The sequence below is a fragment of the Phoenix dactylifera genome, chromosome 2, assembly GCF_051530095.1.
Source record: "Phoenix dactylifera cultivar Ajwa chromosome 2, Ajwa_hap1_PhDact_Kaust_v1.1, whole genome shotgun sequence".
Classification (NCBI taxonomy): Eukaryota; Viridiplantae; Streptophyta; class Magnoliopsida; order Arecales; family Arecaceae; genus Phoenix; species Phoenix dactylifera.
The window spans coordinates 10,171,319-10,189,711 of NC_143191.1; the positions used below are offsets into that span (position 1 = coordinate 10,171,319).

The 18,393-nt window shown below is 36.5% G+C and overlaps 1 protein-coding gene across 1 annotated transcript; it reads left to right on the plus strand.

Moving 5' to 3' along the window:
- Window positions 1-1,380: 1,380 nt before the first annotated feature.
- LOC103713280 (CDPK-related kinase 7-like) lies at window positions 1,381-13,571 on the plus strand. The gene is made up of 11 exons (XM_008800155.5): window positions 1,381-2,784; window positions 4,844-4,974; window positions 7,017-7,058; window positions 7,185-7,293; window positions 7,443-7,521; window positions 7,629-7,925; window positions 8,010-8,122; window positions 12,376-12,483; window positions 12,555-12,617; window positions 12,716-12,883; window positions 13,108-13,571. Exons 1-11 carry the CDS (start codon window positions 2,299-2,301, stop codon window positions 13,243-13,245), a joined length of 1,734 nt encoding a protein of 577 aa, XP_008798377.1. The 5' UTR covers window positions 1,381-2,298; the 3' UTR covers window positions 13,246-13,571.
- Window positions 13,572-18,393: the final 4,822 nt, after the last annotated feature.

Genomic DNA, 18,393 nt, shown 5'->3' on the forward strand with positions numbered 1-18,393 from the left:
ATTCAAGCCTGATCTGGTGTCTTTGTAGAGCAAACACGATTTTTTTTTTTTTTGCTTAGAAAAAGGAGAGGGGAAGAGAAAGGTGGAAACAAAGCTCCGTTCCATCTGTGCTACCATCTTGGTGGTTAGCAAATATGGTTTTAGAATGCCAAGAGGTCTGAGTCTCCTGACCCACTTCTCATCGATAAACTAATAAAGCTTAATTTAAGAGGCATTTAGAAATTTCAAGAAATTCCTTGCAATGGCATGAAAGTACCTGTACTCCATGTTACTCCATGTTCCCACAGCTTTTTTGTATTTGACCCAACTTCTTTAGTTTCTAGTGCTTGCTTCCTTTTGTGCTCCCCCCCTTACTTTATTGGCTTTATTCCATAGAGAATGCCTTGTCTTACACTGACCTCTTGTTTTTGCTTTTCCCTATGATTCTATATCTTCGAGTAGGGCCTCTGCAGATCCAATTGAAGCATTTGTTTAAGTACACAAGGCCCTGACATATTCTATTTCTTCATGGCTTCCAAGAACTGGAGAAAACCTCTTGTGTTTGGCTTATGCAAATGGTCCTATCTCTGTGGAGGGCCCTGTGCTCAAGGCGACCAAATAACAAGCACTAGCTTTTCATTTCTTCAGCTAACCAAGAAAATGATGCCCATTCCATGAGTGGGGTGGCTTTGTTTGAATTCAACTCTCCTCTCATGAAGTGCCTCCAATGATAACATATGATTGGTTCATCCAATATGGGGCACATGAGGATATTGCTGAGCTACCTGTTTCTTCTTTCCCTTTGTAGCTCAACCATCCCAAATTGCTGAACTTCCTGTTCCGATCGAAGAATATGGAGATCCCTTCTGTCATCAGAGCGTAGTATATGCATGATCCAAAAAGCTCGGGGAAAAAAAATTCAATACGAGATCAGCCATTTTGCTGATTAGTACTGAGTTAATGTTCCAAAATTTTATTCATTTGATGCCAACTTCTTGTTCTGTGACCTGTCCTGCGAGAGATATTAGATACCTTTGGAAAGCTGATCCGGCTCAATTGCTTCATGGTTCCATGCACTCATTAACAATTTAGTAAACAAGAGAGGAAGGCAGGCAGCAGACTACCGGTCTTAATAATATAGGGTAGAAAGATGGTCTTATATCATTTTGGAAGATCCTATGACTAAAAAAAAGAGATTATTCGGTGTAATTTGGAACTTGTTATTTTTTTTTTTGTTTTGATATATTTATGCTCACGGTACATCCATTTAAAAAAAAGAAAAAAAAGAAAAAGAAAGATGGCCTCATATATAGAGTCACAACTAAAAGTCTTTGAGCGGCTATTGGGAGGTCCCACACCCAACCACACGATAAGGACTTCACTGATGGAGACACCACATTTGATAAGATTTAAGGGGTAGAGCCACTGACCAAATGTCTTGTGCAAAGAAAGAAGATACATTACAACAGCAAGAGCTTAAAATTCTAGTCCCTTTCAACATTGGATAAAAGGGCGGTTAACAAATGGCAGCCTAAGCCCAAATTTGAGCAAGGCAAAGGTCAACATCCTATATGCTTAAACGGGAGCTGGAAGGAATAAGCAAAGTGAGAGTTGCCTTTTTTTTTATTTCTGGTGTTTGCTAGAAGGACAGGCTGTGATTGAGACGTCATCCCAAAACTCTTCAACATTAGATTTGGGTTTTCTTCTCTAATGACGGTGAGCAGCTGCCACCCTAAGCCACCCCCCAAGAAGAGCTAAAAAGCAAAAGGAAGGGAGTCTTTTCCCCACCTTTCGTCTCTTTTCTATGGTTCCTCCCCTCCCTCCACACCCTGTTCAGCATCCTTCACCTTGGGAGAGGGGAGCCCTCCTTTCCCTTTCCAAGTCACAGGCACTGCATCACCCCCCACATTAAGCATTTTCCAAAATCCACTAGATTCATCCCTTTCCCTTGAAAATTCCTTCCTTTCTCCTCTCTTCTCCTCAAAGTTGAAATTTTTATCCATTTCCTGATTCCCACTTCCATCAAAATTTGAACTTTCTTTTTCTGATACCTCCTCTTGGATTCAGGCTGTTTTGTGTCAGTCATCGGAGTCTTTTCTTTTCCTGGATGTTCCCCAGTTAGAAATGCTAAGTATTAGACTGTTTTGGAACACCTTCTGAGCCGTTTTTCTGTTTTTCTTGGAGCTGAATATTCTGCTGAGTGCGAGGCTTTTTGAACGTTTTCTGATTATGGAGGGTGTTGAATTCTGAGGCTTTTTTGTTTTTTAAATTTTTGGATTTTTTTTTTTTTTTGTTTCCGCTGACTGGGTTTTGGTTTCCATGGGTCTCTGCCATGGAAAACCAATCCAAAACCCTGAAATCCAAGAAGAAATCCCCGCAGTTCCCAAAATAGAGGAGCCCCCGCCGCCGAATCCCGGAACCCCGAAGCAGCCCAAGTTCTCCTTCTACGTCCCCAGCCCTCTACCTAGCTCTTACAAGAGCTCGCCGGCCAATTCGAGCATCAACTCGACCCCTCTACGGATCTTCAAGCGGCCGTTCCCTCCTCCATCACCGGCGAAGCACATTAAGGCTTTGCTCGCCCGACGGCATGGATCGGTGAAGCCGAATGAGGCCTCGATCCCCGAGGGCAGCGAGGTTGAATTGGGACTGGATAAGAGCTTCGGGTTCTCGAAGCAGTTCTTCGCAAAGTATGAGCTTGGAGAAGAGGTCGGCCGCGGGCATTTTGGGTATACTTGCTCCGCAAAGGTGAAGAAGGGAGAACTGAAGGGCGAGGAGGTGGCTGTCAAGGTTATTCCAAAAGCGAAGGTTAGTGTTCTGTAATACTTGATCTATGATGATATTTCTATAACGACAATGAAGGTGAAATCTTTGCTTTTGAGTGTGTCTATCTACGGAATTGTTTCTGCCATTTTTGCTTTCATTCAGATTTCTTGTTGAATTTATTTGCACAGGACTTCTTCTGGGAATGTTAATATGTTTTTTATGTTATCATGTAAAAGTAGATTGTGACAATTGACATCCACATCTTTCTTTTCTTTTGTCACTTTGTTAAATATGAAAAGATTGTTGGACAGCTGCCAGTTTGTATAGTTACAAATATAAATAGTATGTTCTTCTTTCTTTCATCATAATTCATTTCGATGACAAATTTGGTCAAGATTGGCAACTGATGAATTTTTTTTTAATATTTTGTAATAGACTTCTTAAATGAATTTCTAAGCTATCTTCTTTCTTGTCTTATTATTGCCTTTTCCCCCTTTATATTTTGTTGTAGTTAGAAATATGATATTTTCTGGTCTGGGCTTTGTGCTTGTAAATGGAACTTTAGTAATTTTGTAGATAATACCTGTTTCTCTGACAGTCATATGCAGTTGAGTTATTTGGGCATACATATTCCCTGCAATTGATGGACCATACTATTTGATGATCTGGATTTTATTTTTTTCTTTCTGTAATGTCCATCTATGGTTTTTCTGAAGATTCATTTACTAATTCCTGTATAGGTGAAACAGTATATAATGGGCCAGAAGTTATAGTTAAAAGCTGGCACCTACAAATGTTGTTTGTTGTTTAGCATTGGCATTATGCCCCACATATACTATCCATCCTGTACATCGGTTCCTCATCAGTTATTAGGATGTCAGCTCTCCCACTGTGCTTCAGAGGATTTCATGAGATATATGGTTACTTGATAAAAAGGTTAAAATGCGTGATTTTTTTTCTCAGCACCATAACTCATTGGAAAAAGGCTTGACTAATACAAAATTATCCACCAAAAATAAGTGTGAACATGTTCTTTAGTTTAGTTTACTGCTCAATGTATTATCAATGGCATATGCAACTACATAGTCTGGTTGGCATTCTACTAATTGATTGGAGCATTTTACTCAATTTAATGTTCACAATGACCGATTTGACTATAATGTTGGAAATACAACGCCACATATTATTCTTTTCCTGGTTTTTTGTATGTTATGAATCAAGCAATGTAAATATTTGTGTGCACTCTCTGCAGTATTTCTGGTGAGAGTTATATTCTCAGTAAGTAAGGGCGAGTCATAATAAGTAGTGTCTGGACCATATTAACCTGATCTCTTGTATCTTATTTTTGAATTTGTAGTTTATAAATTGCCACTATTAGATGAATCCACACTTATTAGCATAGTCATAGGTGTGTCATATATAAGTTTATTGTTCCAAAATATCATGGTTTCGTAACCATTTTAATAATGAATTAGTGTTCACTAGTAATGATCATTCATTTGTCTGTACCAAAACAAAAACAAGTCATCTTTGACAGTGTGACTAGATTTGTTATGATGGCTCATACAGTCCATTTTATGCAACTATGATGTTTTGATGCTTTATTGCATGATAGTTCCAGATGGCATTAAAAACTGTTGTTTTATGAAATTATCTGGGGAGGGAATTCTAACAAATAGAGAGAAGGAGCAATATAGATAACAATATGGAGAAAATTTTGATATTTAATATACAAATTCTTTATACAATTTAACTACCACTATAAAATGGAATTGAATCACCAACCTAGGCATCAGTCTTTGTGATACTCGTATGAGGAATTGGATACTAACCTCTATTATTGATCATGAAAGTGTTGTTCTTAGTATTTTTCATCAAGTATAGATAACCTTTGGAAAAGAAGGGGCATAGAATTACATGTATCTCTCAATCTGCTCTTGAGCTATCCTATGTTGTTACCAGACATCCATATTTCTTTATGTTTGCCTGTTTACTTGGTGCAGGTGGTAGTCGTAGTAGGTCGTGTCATTTTCAGTGAATGTAGATTGTCATACAAATAGATATATTCAATATGCTTCTCATCAGGGAAGTCCATTGGCAGATGACGACAGCTATTGCTATTGAAGATGTGAGAAGAGAAGTGAGAATATTGAGCTCAATCACAGGTCACAATAATCTAGTTCAGTTCTATGATGCTTATGAGGATGAGGACAATGTGTATATCATAATGGAGTAAGTTTTATTTGCATTTTGGGAATTTAGCTAAATAAATTTGAATTGCATTAACATTTTTTTCAAATAGCTTTATTTGCAAGTTCATCCATCTGGTTTTGGAAGCATAGGGAAAATATACATATGGTACATAAGTACTTTGCATTCAGAAGTTTCCTTATAAATCCATTGGCATGCTTATTCTTCTGGATTTTCATTCATTATGAAAGCATTGTGCAAAAACATTCACTGATACAAATTTTAAAGTTTTTCTATTTTCTGAAGTTATATGATGGATGAATATTGTTGTCAATATGATCTATTATTTCATTATTTCTTATGGTGCTTTTGTATGCTGTTTTCTCCAGCTCATTTTAACGTTGAACTATTGGTTCGTTACAAATTAATCTAGGTTTACTAGCAAATAGTTTACCTTGTGAACCGATAGTTTATTCGAGTTATCTGTTTTGCTAAACAGCGATAGTTTATTCGAGTTATCTGTTTTGCTAAACAGTTTACCTTGCAAAGTGGCAGTATCCCAGACATTGTCATGATTGGATTATAATCAGCTTGTTTAATTCACACTGCACTGTCAAAGAAATTATAATGAAGTTGTAGCCATAAAATGTTTTAGACAATTATATATGTTAACAAAGTTATGTTCTCATCTATGGTCCCACCAGAACAAGTTTATGTGTCTTAGTTTTGTAATATAAAGTATTAGATAATTTAAACCCATTATGGAGATGAATTCAGCCAGCAGCAGAAGGCATATAAAATCGAGCTTGGCTCCTCCTGAAATTTTGACGTGGCTCCTCTTCACCCTCTTGGTTCTTACCAATTTTTTTGGGTAACTATTGCAGTTATTTGAAACTTTTCTCAATGACCTGCCTCCTTGGGTTTCTATGCTTATCAATAACAAGTTTTGAGAGGTATCCTTCTCAATTAAGAAAGAAAATTTTGGACTTTGTAAGCTATAAATAGTGTTGATATGTTCCTCAAAGTGCGGAAGTCTATTGTTTTGAGCGAAGTGAACATAAACAAGATCACTTTATGTTTATCTTTCAATGTGTCACATAAGTTTCAATACTCTTAAGGTTTCGGTTAGCAGACTTGCTTATCAATGTTGTCGCTCATGATTAGCTACCCTCTGTAGTCCCCTTCTCTCATGATTTTGTCCATCCATCCAGTCCTCTCCATCATCCCACCAATCAAATGATGGGTGGTTAAATGACATGAAACATATATCTAAGATGTGTCTGATAGGTGAAACCCATCTGAATGGACGGTGAATAAGTTTACTTGATGGTACATGATGAAAACAAAATACTTGAACTTTCTGCCCCATCATTCACACATAACCCTTGCTCTTTGTCCTCCAAAGTACAATAGCAAATTGTTGCTACTTTTGCTTGGATACCATCTATTTGCATATTTTCTAGGAGAAATGAAAAAAGATCAGTCTTCAAGGTACCCTTAAAGTTTTTTAAGCTTTTATTCCTTTTTGGCTCCTATCTTCTCTCTTTCTAGGTTTTCATATTGCTGGCTTATTTCCTGTAAATATTATATAAGATTATTTGTTGATATGTATTATTATTCTTTAATGATGGCATGATCAGGGACCATGTAATCATTTATAAATAACATGTTCTATGATATCTTTTATACTTATAGGCTAAATTTTGCATAATAAATGATGTTCTTAAATAAAACAAAGCCTAGACCAATGCATTTATATCTTCCACAAAAAGTTGTCATAATTGCTAATCTTTTTTCTTGGCACCCAACCTCCGCCAAGGGCTCATTCCGGGCTCTGCCCATGAATTCAGCAAAAGCCTTCAGGTAAGATGCTCTAGGTTTTGTGTTTATATCCTGAATATAAGCACCACATAAAAATTTAGATTAGTTGGCTGAAGATTATCCATTCCATAGATTAGCTTAACATTCTAGAAAAAGGGCTTGGAAGGCTGCATTTGATATTATTTAAACATGTAGCAACAAATCTATATAATAGCTGGTATATGATCTTTTAGAGCTTCTAGTAATTATTTTGTTCATTTCAGGTTATGCAAAGGTGGTGAATTGTTAGACAGGATACTCTCAAGGTATATCTTTAAAGTCATAATTGCATATATCTTTTATATTTTTAGGTAGTTGGTAAAATTACTAGTTATTTTTTGTGCCCTAAATTATATCATTTACAACCAAATATTGTCTTATTTCTTTTGTAGGGGTGGGAAATATTCGGAAGAAGATGCCAAGGTTGTCATGGTTCAGATATTGAGTGCTGTATCATTTTGTCATCTTCAAGGTGTTGTTCACCGAGATCTCAAGCCGGAGGTAGTTGCTTGATCAAACTGAAAATGTTATGATTGTTTCTTCCAAAAGAAGTATTGTTTTAGTAAATTTTGGTGTAGAACCCATGCCATCTAAATCTCCATCTTAACACTGAAAATCTCTGTAATCCTTTTTCCTATTTTGTGGTTCAGAATTTTCTTTTTACTTCAAAGGATGAGAAATCTACCTTGAAGGCCATAGATTTTGGCTTGTCAGACTTTGTGAAGCCAGGTTCGTCTAATGAGATATCTTGCCAATCTGATCTTTTCCCCTTTCATTCTTGGCTTATTGAAGTTTGATTTGAAATTCACTGTGAAACAATCATTGGAAATGGGCAGATGAAAGGTTGAACGACATCGTAGGAAGTGCATATTATGTTGCTCCTGAAGTTCTTCACAGATCTTATGGAACTGAGGCAGACATGTGGAGTATTGGTGTCATTGCATATATTTTGCTCTGTGGAAGCCGCCCTTTCTGGGCAAGGACAGAATCTGGTATATTTCGTGCTGTTCTGAAGGCAGAGCCAAGCTTTGAGGAGGCTCCATGGCCTTCTCTGTCTGCTGAAGCTAAAGATTTCGTCAAGAGGTTGCTGAATAAGGATTATCGTAAGAGAATGACTGCTTCGCAGGCTCTCAGTAAGCTCGTTTTCACTTTGGTACTATCAAATACATTATGAAAAATTGTTAGTAACCAGAAACCTGATTACTACTTTAAAACAGGTCATCCTTGGGTCCGAGATTCTCAAGAGATTAAGATTCCTTTGGATATTATAATTTATAAGCTTATAAGAGCTTATATATGTTCTTCTTCTCTAAGAAAATCGGCTTTGACGGTATGCTCATTCTCCTTCGATAGAAGTCAATAAATTTTTTAATGCTATCGTAATTTTTTGTGAGATCAAGTACTTAAAACTGTTTTATACTTTTGATCTTTGTTGTCTTCCTGAACTTATGAATCAACTTGAACTTGTTCAAGACAAAATATGCAAAAATGTCAATTTTAATATATTTGTTGTTAGCAAAATGGGTAATTTATGCATTTCTTAAGTATGTATACGATACTCTGATGCAATAACCTTATCCACAGGACTTACCATACATTTCTTCGCAATACTCTTTTAAGTCTATACAAGCAATTCTGGCAACTTTGTTTATGTTGTAATATTTTTTAGTATGGTTTAAATGTTCATATTTTATATCATGGTATGCCGTATCGGCCCGAACTGGATGATATGGGGCGTACCATACCGGTTCAGTATCGGTACCTTGTACGGGTGACGTAGTGACACTCAGTATGCCAAAAAAAATTCATACTGTACCGTATCATTACTGTGCTAGTATGGCACCAGTATGGGGTCCGGTACCGAGAAGGCAAAACTTGTTCTATATGCTTTTTGAACATTGCGAAATTCTCCAAGAAAAAAAATTCAAGAATTTATCCATAGAGAGGAGACTTATGGTTTGATTACTTTGCTAGGGTTCTAAGGCAAGATATTGGCATGAAGTTTCCAATTAGTACAGCAGCTGATCAAATCTCTGGCCATGAGTAATTTGCATATTACCAGTTAACCTTAGTGGTTAGCACTGAACTATGGTATGACTGTATAGAGATATCCAACAAGACTTCAGTGGTTGGCATCCTCTCCTCAGCAGAGAGTTCTGGAAGCTAAGTGGTGGTACTTCCACTGTAGAACAATCTCCAAGGATGTTAATTGACGGTTGTCCACTGTAGATAGGAAGCAGTGATAAATATAAGTGGGAGTGTGGGACGCTAAAGAAAGGTTATGGACTTCTGTCGAAGTCTGAGCATCATAAAGGCAGCAAGTTCCCTAAACCTTATCATAAAGTTACTCTTCTTTTATTTAATATATCCACCATATGCACTCAAATGAATAATCACCAAAGGTCAGATAAACCAAAAGGGACTATCTTTATCTAAATTATTGTAATTCAATTTTGATTGATGGGATCACAGCCGGTTATCAATTGATCCTTCTTATCAAATAGACCATGTGCATTACATGTGCCAAGATCCAGTGTGTCCACCTATGACGCACCAACATGAATACGAGATATGGATAAGCGGATACAACAGCTCTTGAAAAAGTAGGATATAATAAGGCTAGGATATGCCAATGAACATGAGTGCATACATATTCTATGTGAAAAAAAAAAACGCCCAAAAAGCATAGCAGGCCACTAAAATAACAAAGTCCATACTTTAGATGGCAGTTTTCACTTTTTGCCAGCTCATTGTTTGGTCATCAATGAAGTCCATATGTGCCAATTCATACTTCATATTTTAACATTAAAATCACAGATTATAAAATTAAGCATTTCTCTGTTAAAGATTGACATTATAAGAGAAAGTAAACACCATTGCCCTCATATTTGGAGGTATTGGTAAAGTATGTATCGGAAAGTATCTGACACGTGTCATTATTTGATATGTATTTGATATGGACATGACATGTGTTTGAGGTATCCATGCTTCCTGCATACGCATGCACATATAGGGGATAGTTTACTTCCTTTTGGCACCATGAAGTCTTCAATCCTACTAGGGCAAAATCAATGATGGTAAATGTATAATGAAAATCCAGTTAATCATGATCTACATCATTTCAAGTGTATGAAAGCTAAAAATGAAATGTTTTGGTAATTTCTTACTTATATTCTAAATGCCCCAATTAATGGTGTAGTACAATGTTTTAATATTTATGATTTAGAAGTACTTAAACCAATTGAATTTTAATTCAAATTTATTTTAGGATATGTATGTCATTTTCAATGGTCTGGACCCAAAATCATGTTTCCTAAATGATCTCATAAATTTATTTCCAATCTTGGACTCGAGTCCTGCTTGTACTGGCTCTCATATTACAAATCAGTTGCTATTCAAAGACTTGAAAAACCTTAATTCTGAAAATCTTATTGGCTTGGGTAAAGGCCTTCTTTTATCTTTCTCTTCCTTTCTAAATATAGCAAACTCTATTTAGAATTGGTTTAGAAATTGCTTCTACTCACTCTATTTAGGTAAATTCAGACGAACCTTCAATCCAAATCAAGAAATCAATAATAGGTATTATTTATCAAATGTTAATTGTCTTGTACATGCTTTTCCTATTACTCTATACTGGATGCTTTCTTATTAAATAATCTTCCTTCCCTTTTCAATATTATTTTTCTTGACAAAGAATCATGTTTTTTTATTCATGCAAAACTAACTGTTGTATGTGAAACATTTCAATTTTTGCTTTACATTTCTTTTCAACTCCTGGCACTACGATACAAAATATTATGATTCATATGAACTTTCTCATATCATCCCATGGATTTCGATGCTAAATGTAAAATTTGGGTATATTTCATGTCCTGTGCTCAAAGGGGTGCTAATCTTGTTTAATTGTTGGGAAATTAGGAACAAGACAAATGATATGGGTGCAGGTGGAATGGCACGATGGTGGCCATATTTGCAAGATCTAACTGATTTTGACCCAATCCAAGCCCATAACCTTGACTTGTTGGTTTGGTTTGAACGCCGTATCTTGACCTGATTTTCTAACCTACAAATCCTGTAAAATGGATCTAACAAGAAATGCTTCAAGTTGATCTGATTAAACCTAAATATAAAGCTATAAAACAGTTCAAAATGTGGATTCCAGCTAAAAGTACAGAGCAGTTCTTAATCTTCTTGGTTCATATAGGCGGAACTAACTAATAATTGGTCTGTGATGTGGTGAATAGCCCAATAACTCCAAATATGAATCCAACATAAAGTGGAACCAGGGGATGAATGGGATGACTTTAGATTGAGATTCTAGGGCCCATGTCAAGATGGATTAGGTTTCTGTTATGCTTGCCTGCATGTTGCCCTAGTCCGTTATACCTCAGGTGAAGGGAAAAGACCACCTTTCTCGTTGGAATTTAGAAAGAGAAGGAAGGTGCGGGAGAGGTACCTTGGAGATTACACTTCAATTCCCTCTTCTTGTTTATGTAATTTGTAAATAATGAGGTGGATCGGTTTTAAGTTCATCTATATGTATCTAAGCACAAATTCATGTTATGTGCATTCAGTGTCAAAATATTTTTGTAGAATTATTGTGTGTATGTTCATAGATTATATTCTTTTTCCTAGTAAATAGTCCAAAAAAGCTAAAATTAGTTTTTTGGATAGATATTTTTGGTTATTAACCATGAGATCATCCCGTGTCCTTAATTTTTTTTAGATATTAAAGATATTTTCCTATTTTAAGGACAAGTCCCTTCCAAAACTAAACTTTAGGTTTTGTATGGTAAATTAGTGGTGCAACATATGAAAATAATTCTGCATTCCTTCAGTCAGGATGAATATTGAACACAATGACACTCCTGTTCTCCAATAATATGAATGCTGCTTCATGGTTTGTTTACTTAATATTTATATTTCAAGAAGTTCATGGCTTTCTGTCAATTGCTTAAAAAAAAAGAAGTCAAACTTGTATTGGATCTTTAGCACGAAGATACGCTGCAGCACATCAATAGGACATGCTATGCTTGTTCAAAATAATACCAGTAGTATTTATGTGCAAGAATTATATGACTTCCCCAAAAAGGATCGTACCAGTTTTGAGGGTAAACTATTCAATATTTGTTGCAAAAACATTTCCACAAGATAAAATTAATATAATTATATTATAAGTCTTATAAAATAATGACAATAACCTAATTTATACTTCTATTGGTGGATAATTTTAAATATTACCTTGTGTTGGTCAAAACACCATCGTCATTATCAACTTTCTGAATCCAGATGATGGTGGAAGGTAGCCAGTTGTAAGATGAAATCTAAACTATGTTAAAGTCCTATTTTGTGATTGGTTGATAAGAAATCATAAAGCCAGCCCCATGCAGGCTTGATGCTTATGGTTTTACTTGTCAAGCCTACCGAACTACGAACCATTTAAAATTGCATAATTCGAAAGTAAAGTGCTTCATGTTTCAATTTTTTGCTTTTACTGTTGCGCTTAACACCTTAACATTACACCTAGGACTAGTAGAAAATAGCTATAAAAGCAACTGATATTTTGGATAATATTTATGGCAGGCTCTTGCAAAGACTTTGACAGCAACTCAGCTTGCTTATCTGCAAGAGCAATTTGCACTTATAGGACCAAACAAGAACGGCTATATCTCCTTACAGAACTTAAAGACGGTTAGTTATTTCCTTTTCATGAATTTTTGCATTCCTCGATGGAGTTACTGGATGGAAGTTTGCATTTGCAGGAATTGCTAAAATACTCGACTGAGGCAATGAAGGACTCGAGAGTTCTTGACTTTGCTAGCATGGTATGCATCATTACAAAACTTATATTACTTTGAGATTCAATTCCTGCAAAGTGCAAACAAATATTAAACTATGCATTTTCTTTGTATAATAAATACAGGTGAGTTCTCTTCAGTACAGAAAGTTAGATTTTGATGAATTTGCTGCTGCGGCCATAAGTGTGTATCAGATGGAAGGCCTTCATAATTGGGAGCAACATGCTCGTCATGCATATGAACTCTTTGAGAAGGATGGAAACAGGCCTATCATGATCGAGGAACTTGCATCGGTATGATTCAAATGGAAAAATTTTACACATCTCTGCATTCTGTTCACAGAATCTAAATTCTATCATATATTTTGAAATTCTCCTGGCAATCCATTAAGTACTTCAGGGGCACTGATGACTTCCTCTCACTAATGACCAACTCTATAGGCATTCTTCCAGTGGGCTACTTTTCCCTTTTTTTTCTTCCCTTCAAATTAACCTGATGATTATTTTGTTTACAACAGGAACTTGGCCTTAGTCCTTCAGTCCCTGTCCATGTTGTTCTGCAAGACTGGGTGAGACATTCTGATGGAAAACTAAGTTTCTTGGGATTTGTTAAACTTCTACATGGGGTTTCTTCACGCTCGATTCCAAAAGCCTAGCATCATCTGTTACTTTCATCAAGCAAGATAGTTTATGAGCAACATTCAACAGCTGAATTGTGAGGCATGGAAACTGGACCAAGCCATTCTATGCATGCTCCTATTCGGGGTAATAGACGTGGATCTAACTGAAGCATCAAGTCCATTCAGAGCTCTCTCTCTCTCTCTCTCTCTCTCTCTCTCTCTCTCTCTCTTTCTTATTGAGATTTCATTTTTTTGTTTCATCACATTGATGGTTAGTGTACTGTAGTTGTTTAGAGGAATGTACATGGTAAGGGTAGACGGTTGAATGGCATTGAGGCATGGACTGGGTATTTTTTTTGTCATGACGTCGATCAAATCTCTGGTGTGACCATTATAATCATTCAAAATATCATCCAAATTTAAGATAAAAACATTTTTAAAATTTAAGATCTTCAAAGATGCCACACAATCCAATAGAATGTGTTAAAATATTTGTAGAAGAAGAAAAAAAACAAAAGAAAAAGAAAGAAAAGTGTTATTTGGCGTGTTTTCTTACACAAAATAATTTTTCTCAAAATTCAAATTTTTATGCCAAATTTCCCACCTAAAAAGTGTCGCCTGTTGAAGAAATCACTTCTTATTGATTAAACAGTTGTTTAGAAAATAACACCATATAATTTTTGTTTGTCCGTGATTTTCCACCGTACTATCTCATGGTGCCACCGTAATAATCAGTATTTTAACACTAAATATTTCCAAATCATGCACGGTTGGGCAGATAAAAACCATTAATTATAACCATCACATTGGCTGGTCAAGCTTCAGTTGGGATCCGTTACGATGAAAGGAGCTTTAGAAAGGTGCATGGCTAGTGTGTTTGGAATCAAATCTGAGGGGCTTTTCTGAGGAAAAACGGATCCACGCAAACAGATGCATGAAATGCAAACATTTCCCATGATAAGCCTCATCCTAATTATTTAGGAAACAAATCAAATCTAGAGTTATTTTAGAAAGCCATTAACTAATTTTTTGCACGCTAATAATAAAAAAAAAACATTCCGAATAAGTTAGAATTTAAATCGTATTCTCCTTAATTAGTTTAAGAAATAATTATTGGCTGTTTGAAGTCCACGTATAAAGAAAGAAAAAAATAAATAAAAGAAAGATTTCCTCCACCAGATGGAAAAGAATTTCCTTTCACGTGTCATACTGCTACATATGTATCTTCCGGCGGTTCGTAGCTTCTCCTCCCTTTCTTGACGGAAAGCAAGAATCAAGAAACAGACGGAAAGAAGAGAGAGAGAGAGCCATGTTGACGTCTGAGAGTTTCGTTATGGGGAAGACGGTCGTCCACTTGGAAGCCTGTAGAGTGCCCGCTTTGCAAGCCGAACCCCATGTTGACTTCCGGATTCGCTTCACCGGCTTCGACAGTTCGGTCGACGACGAGCTCTCCTACCTCCACGAGGCTATCCATCGCTTCCATCTGGGCCAGATCCCGTTACCCAGCGCTCTCCCAACGATCGTCTCCTCCGTGGTAGCCTATCTCCGCGACCACCACGTCGACCTCCGTGGTCTCTGCATCCCCACGCTACTCAGATTCTCCTCCCAAGCGGCGGCGCAGATGCAGAGGATGGGTGGATCGGCGCTCGAGTTGCTCGTTCACGTCGGCCTGCTGCTCAAACCTGGAGGGTCGGATGAGGACGTCGAACTCATGCTCGACAGCATTCTGGAGACTCGTCTGGCGGAGGAGGAGATGGCTGAGGCTGTGTATGTTTATCATCTAGACCAGGTTTTCGGCGTCCACCATGGTGGATTTGGCGGTGTGCCGACGAGCAGGTCTTTTATTCAGAGGATGCAGCGTTCGTCGTATGGTCGAGGAGACGACCTTCGGGAGAAGGAGTGCGTGATATGCTTCGATGAGTTCGATGCTCAGGCAGAAGTGAGCAAAATGCCGTGCTCCCACGTCTTCCACAGCCAATGCATCATCGACTGGTTGGAGAAGAGCCACCTCTGCCCTCTTTGTAGACACCAGGTGCCCACGGCCAACTCGCGTTTGACCGGACCACCCTAGTTTATTGGATGGGCCAAGTGCTTCCCGAAATCGTATCTCGGAAACTGGAGATCAGCTATTTGTTTTGATTAGTTTTGTTTTTCTATTTTTCCTACATGAAGATGCTTCATATGGATTAATATTGCTTCTACCTTTTATTATTATTGTTTTTAAAAGGAATCATAATGATAAGCATGCTCTTTGATCCTATGTTTTCAGTAATATATTTCTGAATCTGATTGCACCGTCCACTCACCCACCTCGTGATCGTGTGGTCGCTGGAAGATATTTGAATTAGTAAAGTGGTTTATTGCTTCCTATCAGTTTCTTGAGTAATCCTCTTATTGGCTGGTGTTCAATTGAGCAATATCTAAGCTGTCCCGCACTTTGTTTTCATTTATTTAGTTTACCCCCGTTACGCTTACTTTGAACCTAAACATAAATCTTATGCTCTGATACCATTTGTCATGCTCTGAACCCATCACTTGGATTGACCATGTGACACGACAACATAATCCGTAAAGAGATCATGTAAAGCTTAAGATGAATAATATCTACATAATACCAACAATTATAATCAAATCAATCCAATAAAACCATCATGATTAAATAATTAACTAGCTCAATGATAAAATTTTAGATATTTGTTGATATCAGAAAAGAAATAGAGATAACTAACTAACTAACTAATAGCTGCACAAGCTCTACATCCCTCCCATCCAAAACTACACCTCCTATAATTTTGGAGAAAATATAAAAAACGAATATGAGCTTTTCCAACTGAATAAGAATCTAAATCGCTACGCCATAAGTAATAAAAAATAATTAAAAAAAATCAGATAAAATGAATACCATTATCAATACTCAAAAAGCTTACTCAAATAATATGCACATAAGTCCTCATTATCATCTTACCAAAGGAGTGTGTGTGTGTGTATATATATATACATATATATAATACATATATATACATATATATAATACATATATATACATATATATAATACATATATATATATATACACATATATATAATACATACATATATATATATACATATATATATATATATATATATATATATATATATATATATATATATATATATATATATATACACATATATATAATACATACATATATATATAGATACATATATATACATACATACATACATACATATATATATATATATACATACATACATACATACATATATATATACATATATACATGTACATATATATATATATATACACATATATACATGTACATATATATATACATATATATATGTATGTATATATATATATATATATATACATATATATATGTATATGTGTATATATATATATATATACACATATGTATATATATATACATATATATGTATATCAAATTTAACCAATTGTTCAACAATAGTTTCTTATGTTATGCAGTCCATTTCTCATTAACATGATTTCTAGATTTCATAGTTATACTTTTTGGGCTTTGGACTAACCAAGATCATGATTAGAAAATATCTCATGCGTAAGCCCGTAGATGTTATCCCACGTGTAAGTCCGTGGAGGCTATTCCACATGTAAATTCGCAGAGGCATCCCATGCAAAAGCTCATGGAGGCTATCCCACACATAAGTCTGTAGTGGCTATCCCATGCATAAGTCTGTGAAGGCTATCCCATGCATAAGCCTGTGGAGGCTATCCTATGACGAGGTTAGTCCAAACCATATTTTATCTACTTGATTTACATGTTACTCTTATCAAATCAATTTTTATTTATATAGTGTATTTCTCTCAAATTCAAAGTATCATTGTTCATGTAATCATATTTTCAATATCTAAAATATATAATAATCGTACAAGTATATTTATACTGAAAATAATATAAAATATGCCATCCCATGCCAAAACAAATCTATCGATGTAAATCTTATGAAGCAAATCTCATGATGCAAATCTAATGGTACAAATCAATAAATATGTATATATATATATTAAAAATAAGGACAGAAATTCTTACTTCTATTGAAGACAGACTAAGCACAACAATTACTGGCCTACTTCCAGATCTACGAGCTGGGGTGCAGAGTACCCCGATCTAAACCTTCTTTCATAGATGACTCTCTCCCTACAATATCAAACTCAATTATGAAAAGAAAAATCATATAGTGAACTAGTAACCTAGATCGCCTACCGGCGTCCATTTACTAGGTCCCTCAAATCCCTTCTACCAATTATTTTGATCAATTAGAGAGAGAAAAAGGAAGAGGAAGAATCAATAATAAAGAATAGAGGGTAGGCCGTTGCTCCTCGACATTCACAGACTACGGCAGGAGTAGGCCACACACACTTACCGGGAAGCAAATGGTACAGCAGATTGGGTTGCCTCCTATGCGGCCCACCACTCTGATAGCTTCGTTTGGCTGGAGCATGCCAGAGTGCCGGGTTCTTTATCTGTTTTGTTGTTTTCTGATTTTGTTGGCTACATCCACACCCGTAGAGTGTGAACTGCTATTGTATCAAAAAAAAAAAAGAATAGAGGTAGAAAGGGAAGAGAGAGATAGAGAGAGGAGAGACAATGGGAGAAGGAAGAGAAGAGAGGGAAGAAGAGAGAAACCTTTCTCTTCTCTCTTCATGAACGAGGAAGTTCATCTTCCCCTTCCCCTTCCCCCAGCAAGTCAAAGGGGGTGGCAGCCACAGTGGCCCAGCCCTCCACCCAACGAAGGCCACAAGTGGCCTGCAACCTCGATCGTCACCAATGACGGTGGCTGGCCATCACAAAGAAGAAGAGAGGATGAAACACAAAGAGGAAGCTCTCGGATCTAGCCAAACTCGACCAAAAGCATGGCTGATTCCGCCAACAACCAGACATATGATCCCAAAGATTCTGAGAGAGGTAAAACTCAACCAAATTCGGTGGCCGGCAGTGGCGAACCAAGAAGAAATGGAGCCGCAATAGGGCACCCTATTTTGGATGGCATTTCGGCAATTTGCCGACCCAAAACAAGGCAGTGGCATGGCTAAAACTTTAGGAATTAAAGGAGTGAAAGATGGACGGCACTTTCCTCGGTCTGGCGAGGCAATCCGGTAGCTCTTTTTGATGAAGAATCAAGAAAGGAACTTAGAAGAAAA

Bases quoted from the DNA above. Each gene is read 5' to 3' on its own strand.
- LOC103713280 (XM_008800155.5), top strand. From the start codon at position 2,299: ATGGGTCTCTGCCATGGAAAACCAATCCAAAACCCTGAAATCCAAGAA. The intron at 4,975-7,016 runs GTAAGTTTTATT...TGTTCATTTCAG, and splicing joins AATGTGTATATCATAATGGA to GTTATGCAAAGGTGGTGAAT. The intron at 12,484-12,554 runs GTTAGTTATTTC...TTGCATTTGCAG, and splicing joins CCTTACAGAACTTAAAGACG to GAATTGCTAAAATACTCGAC.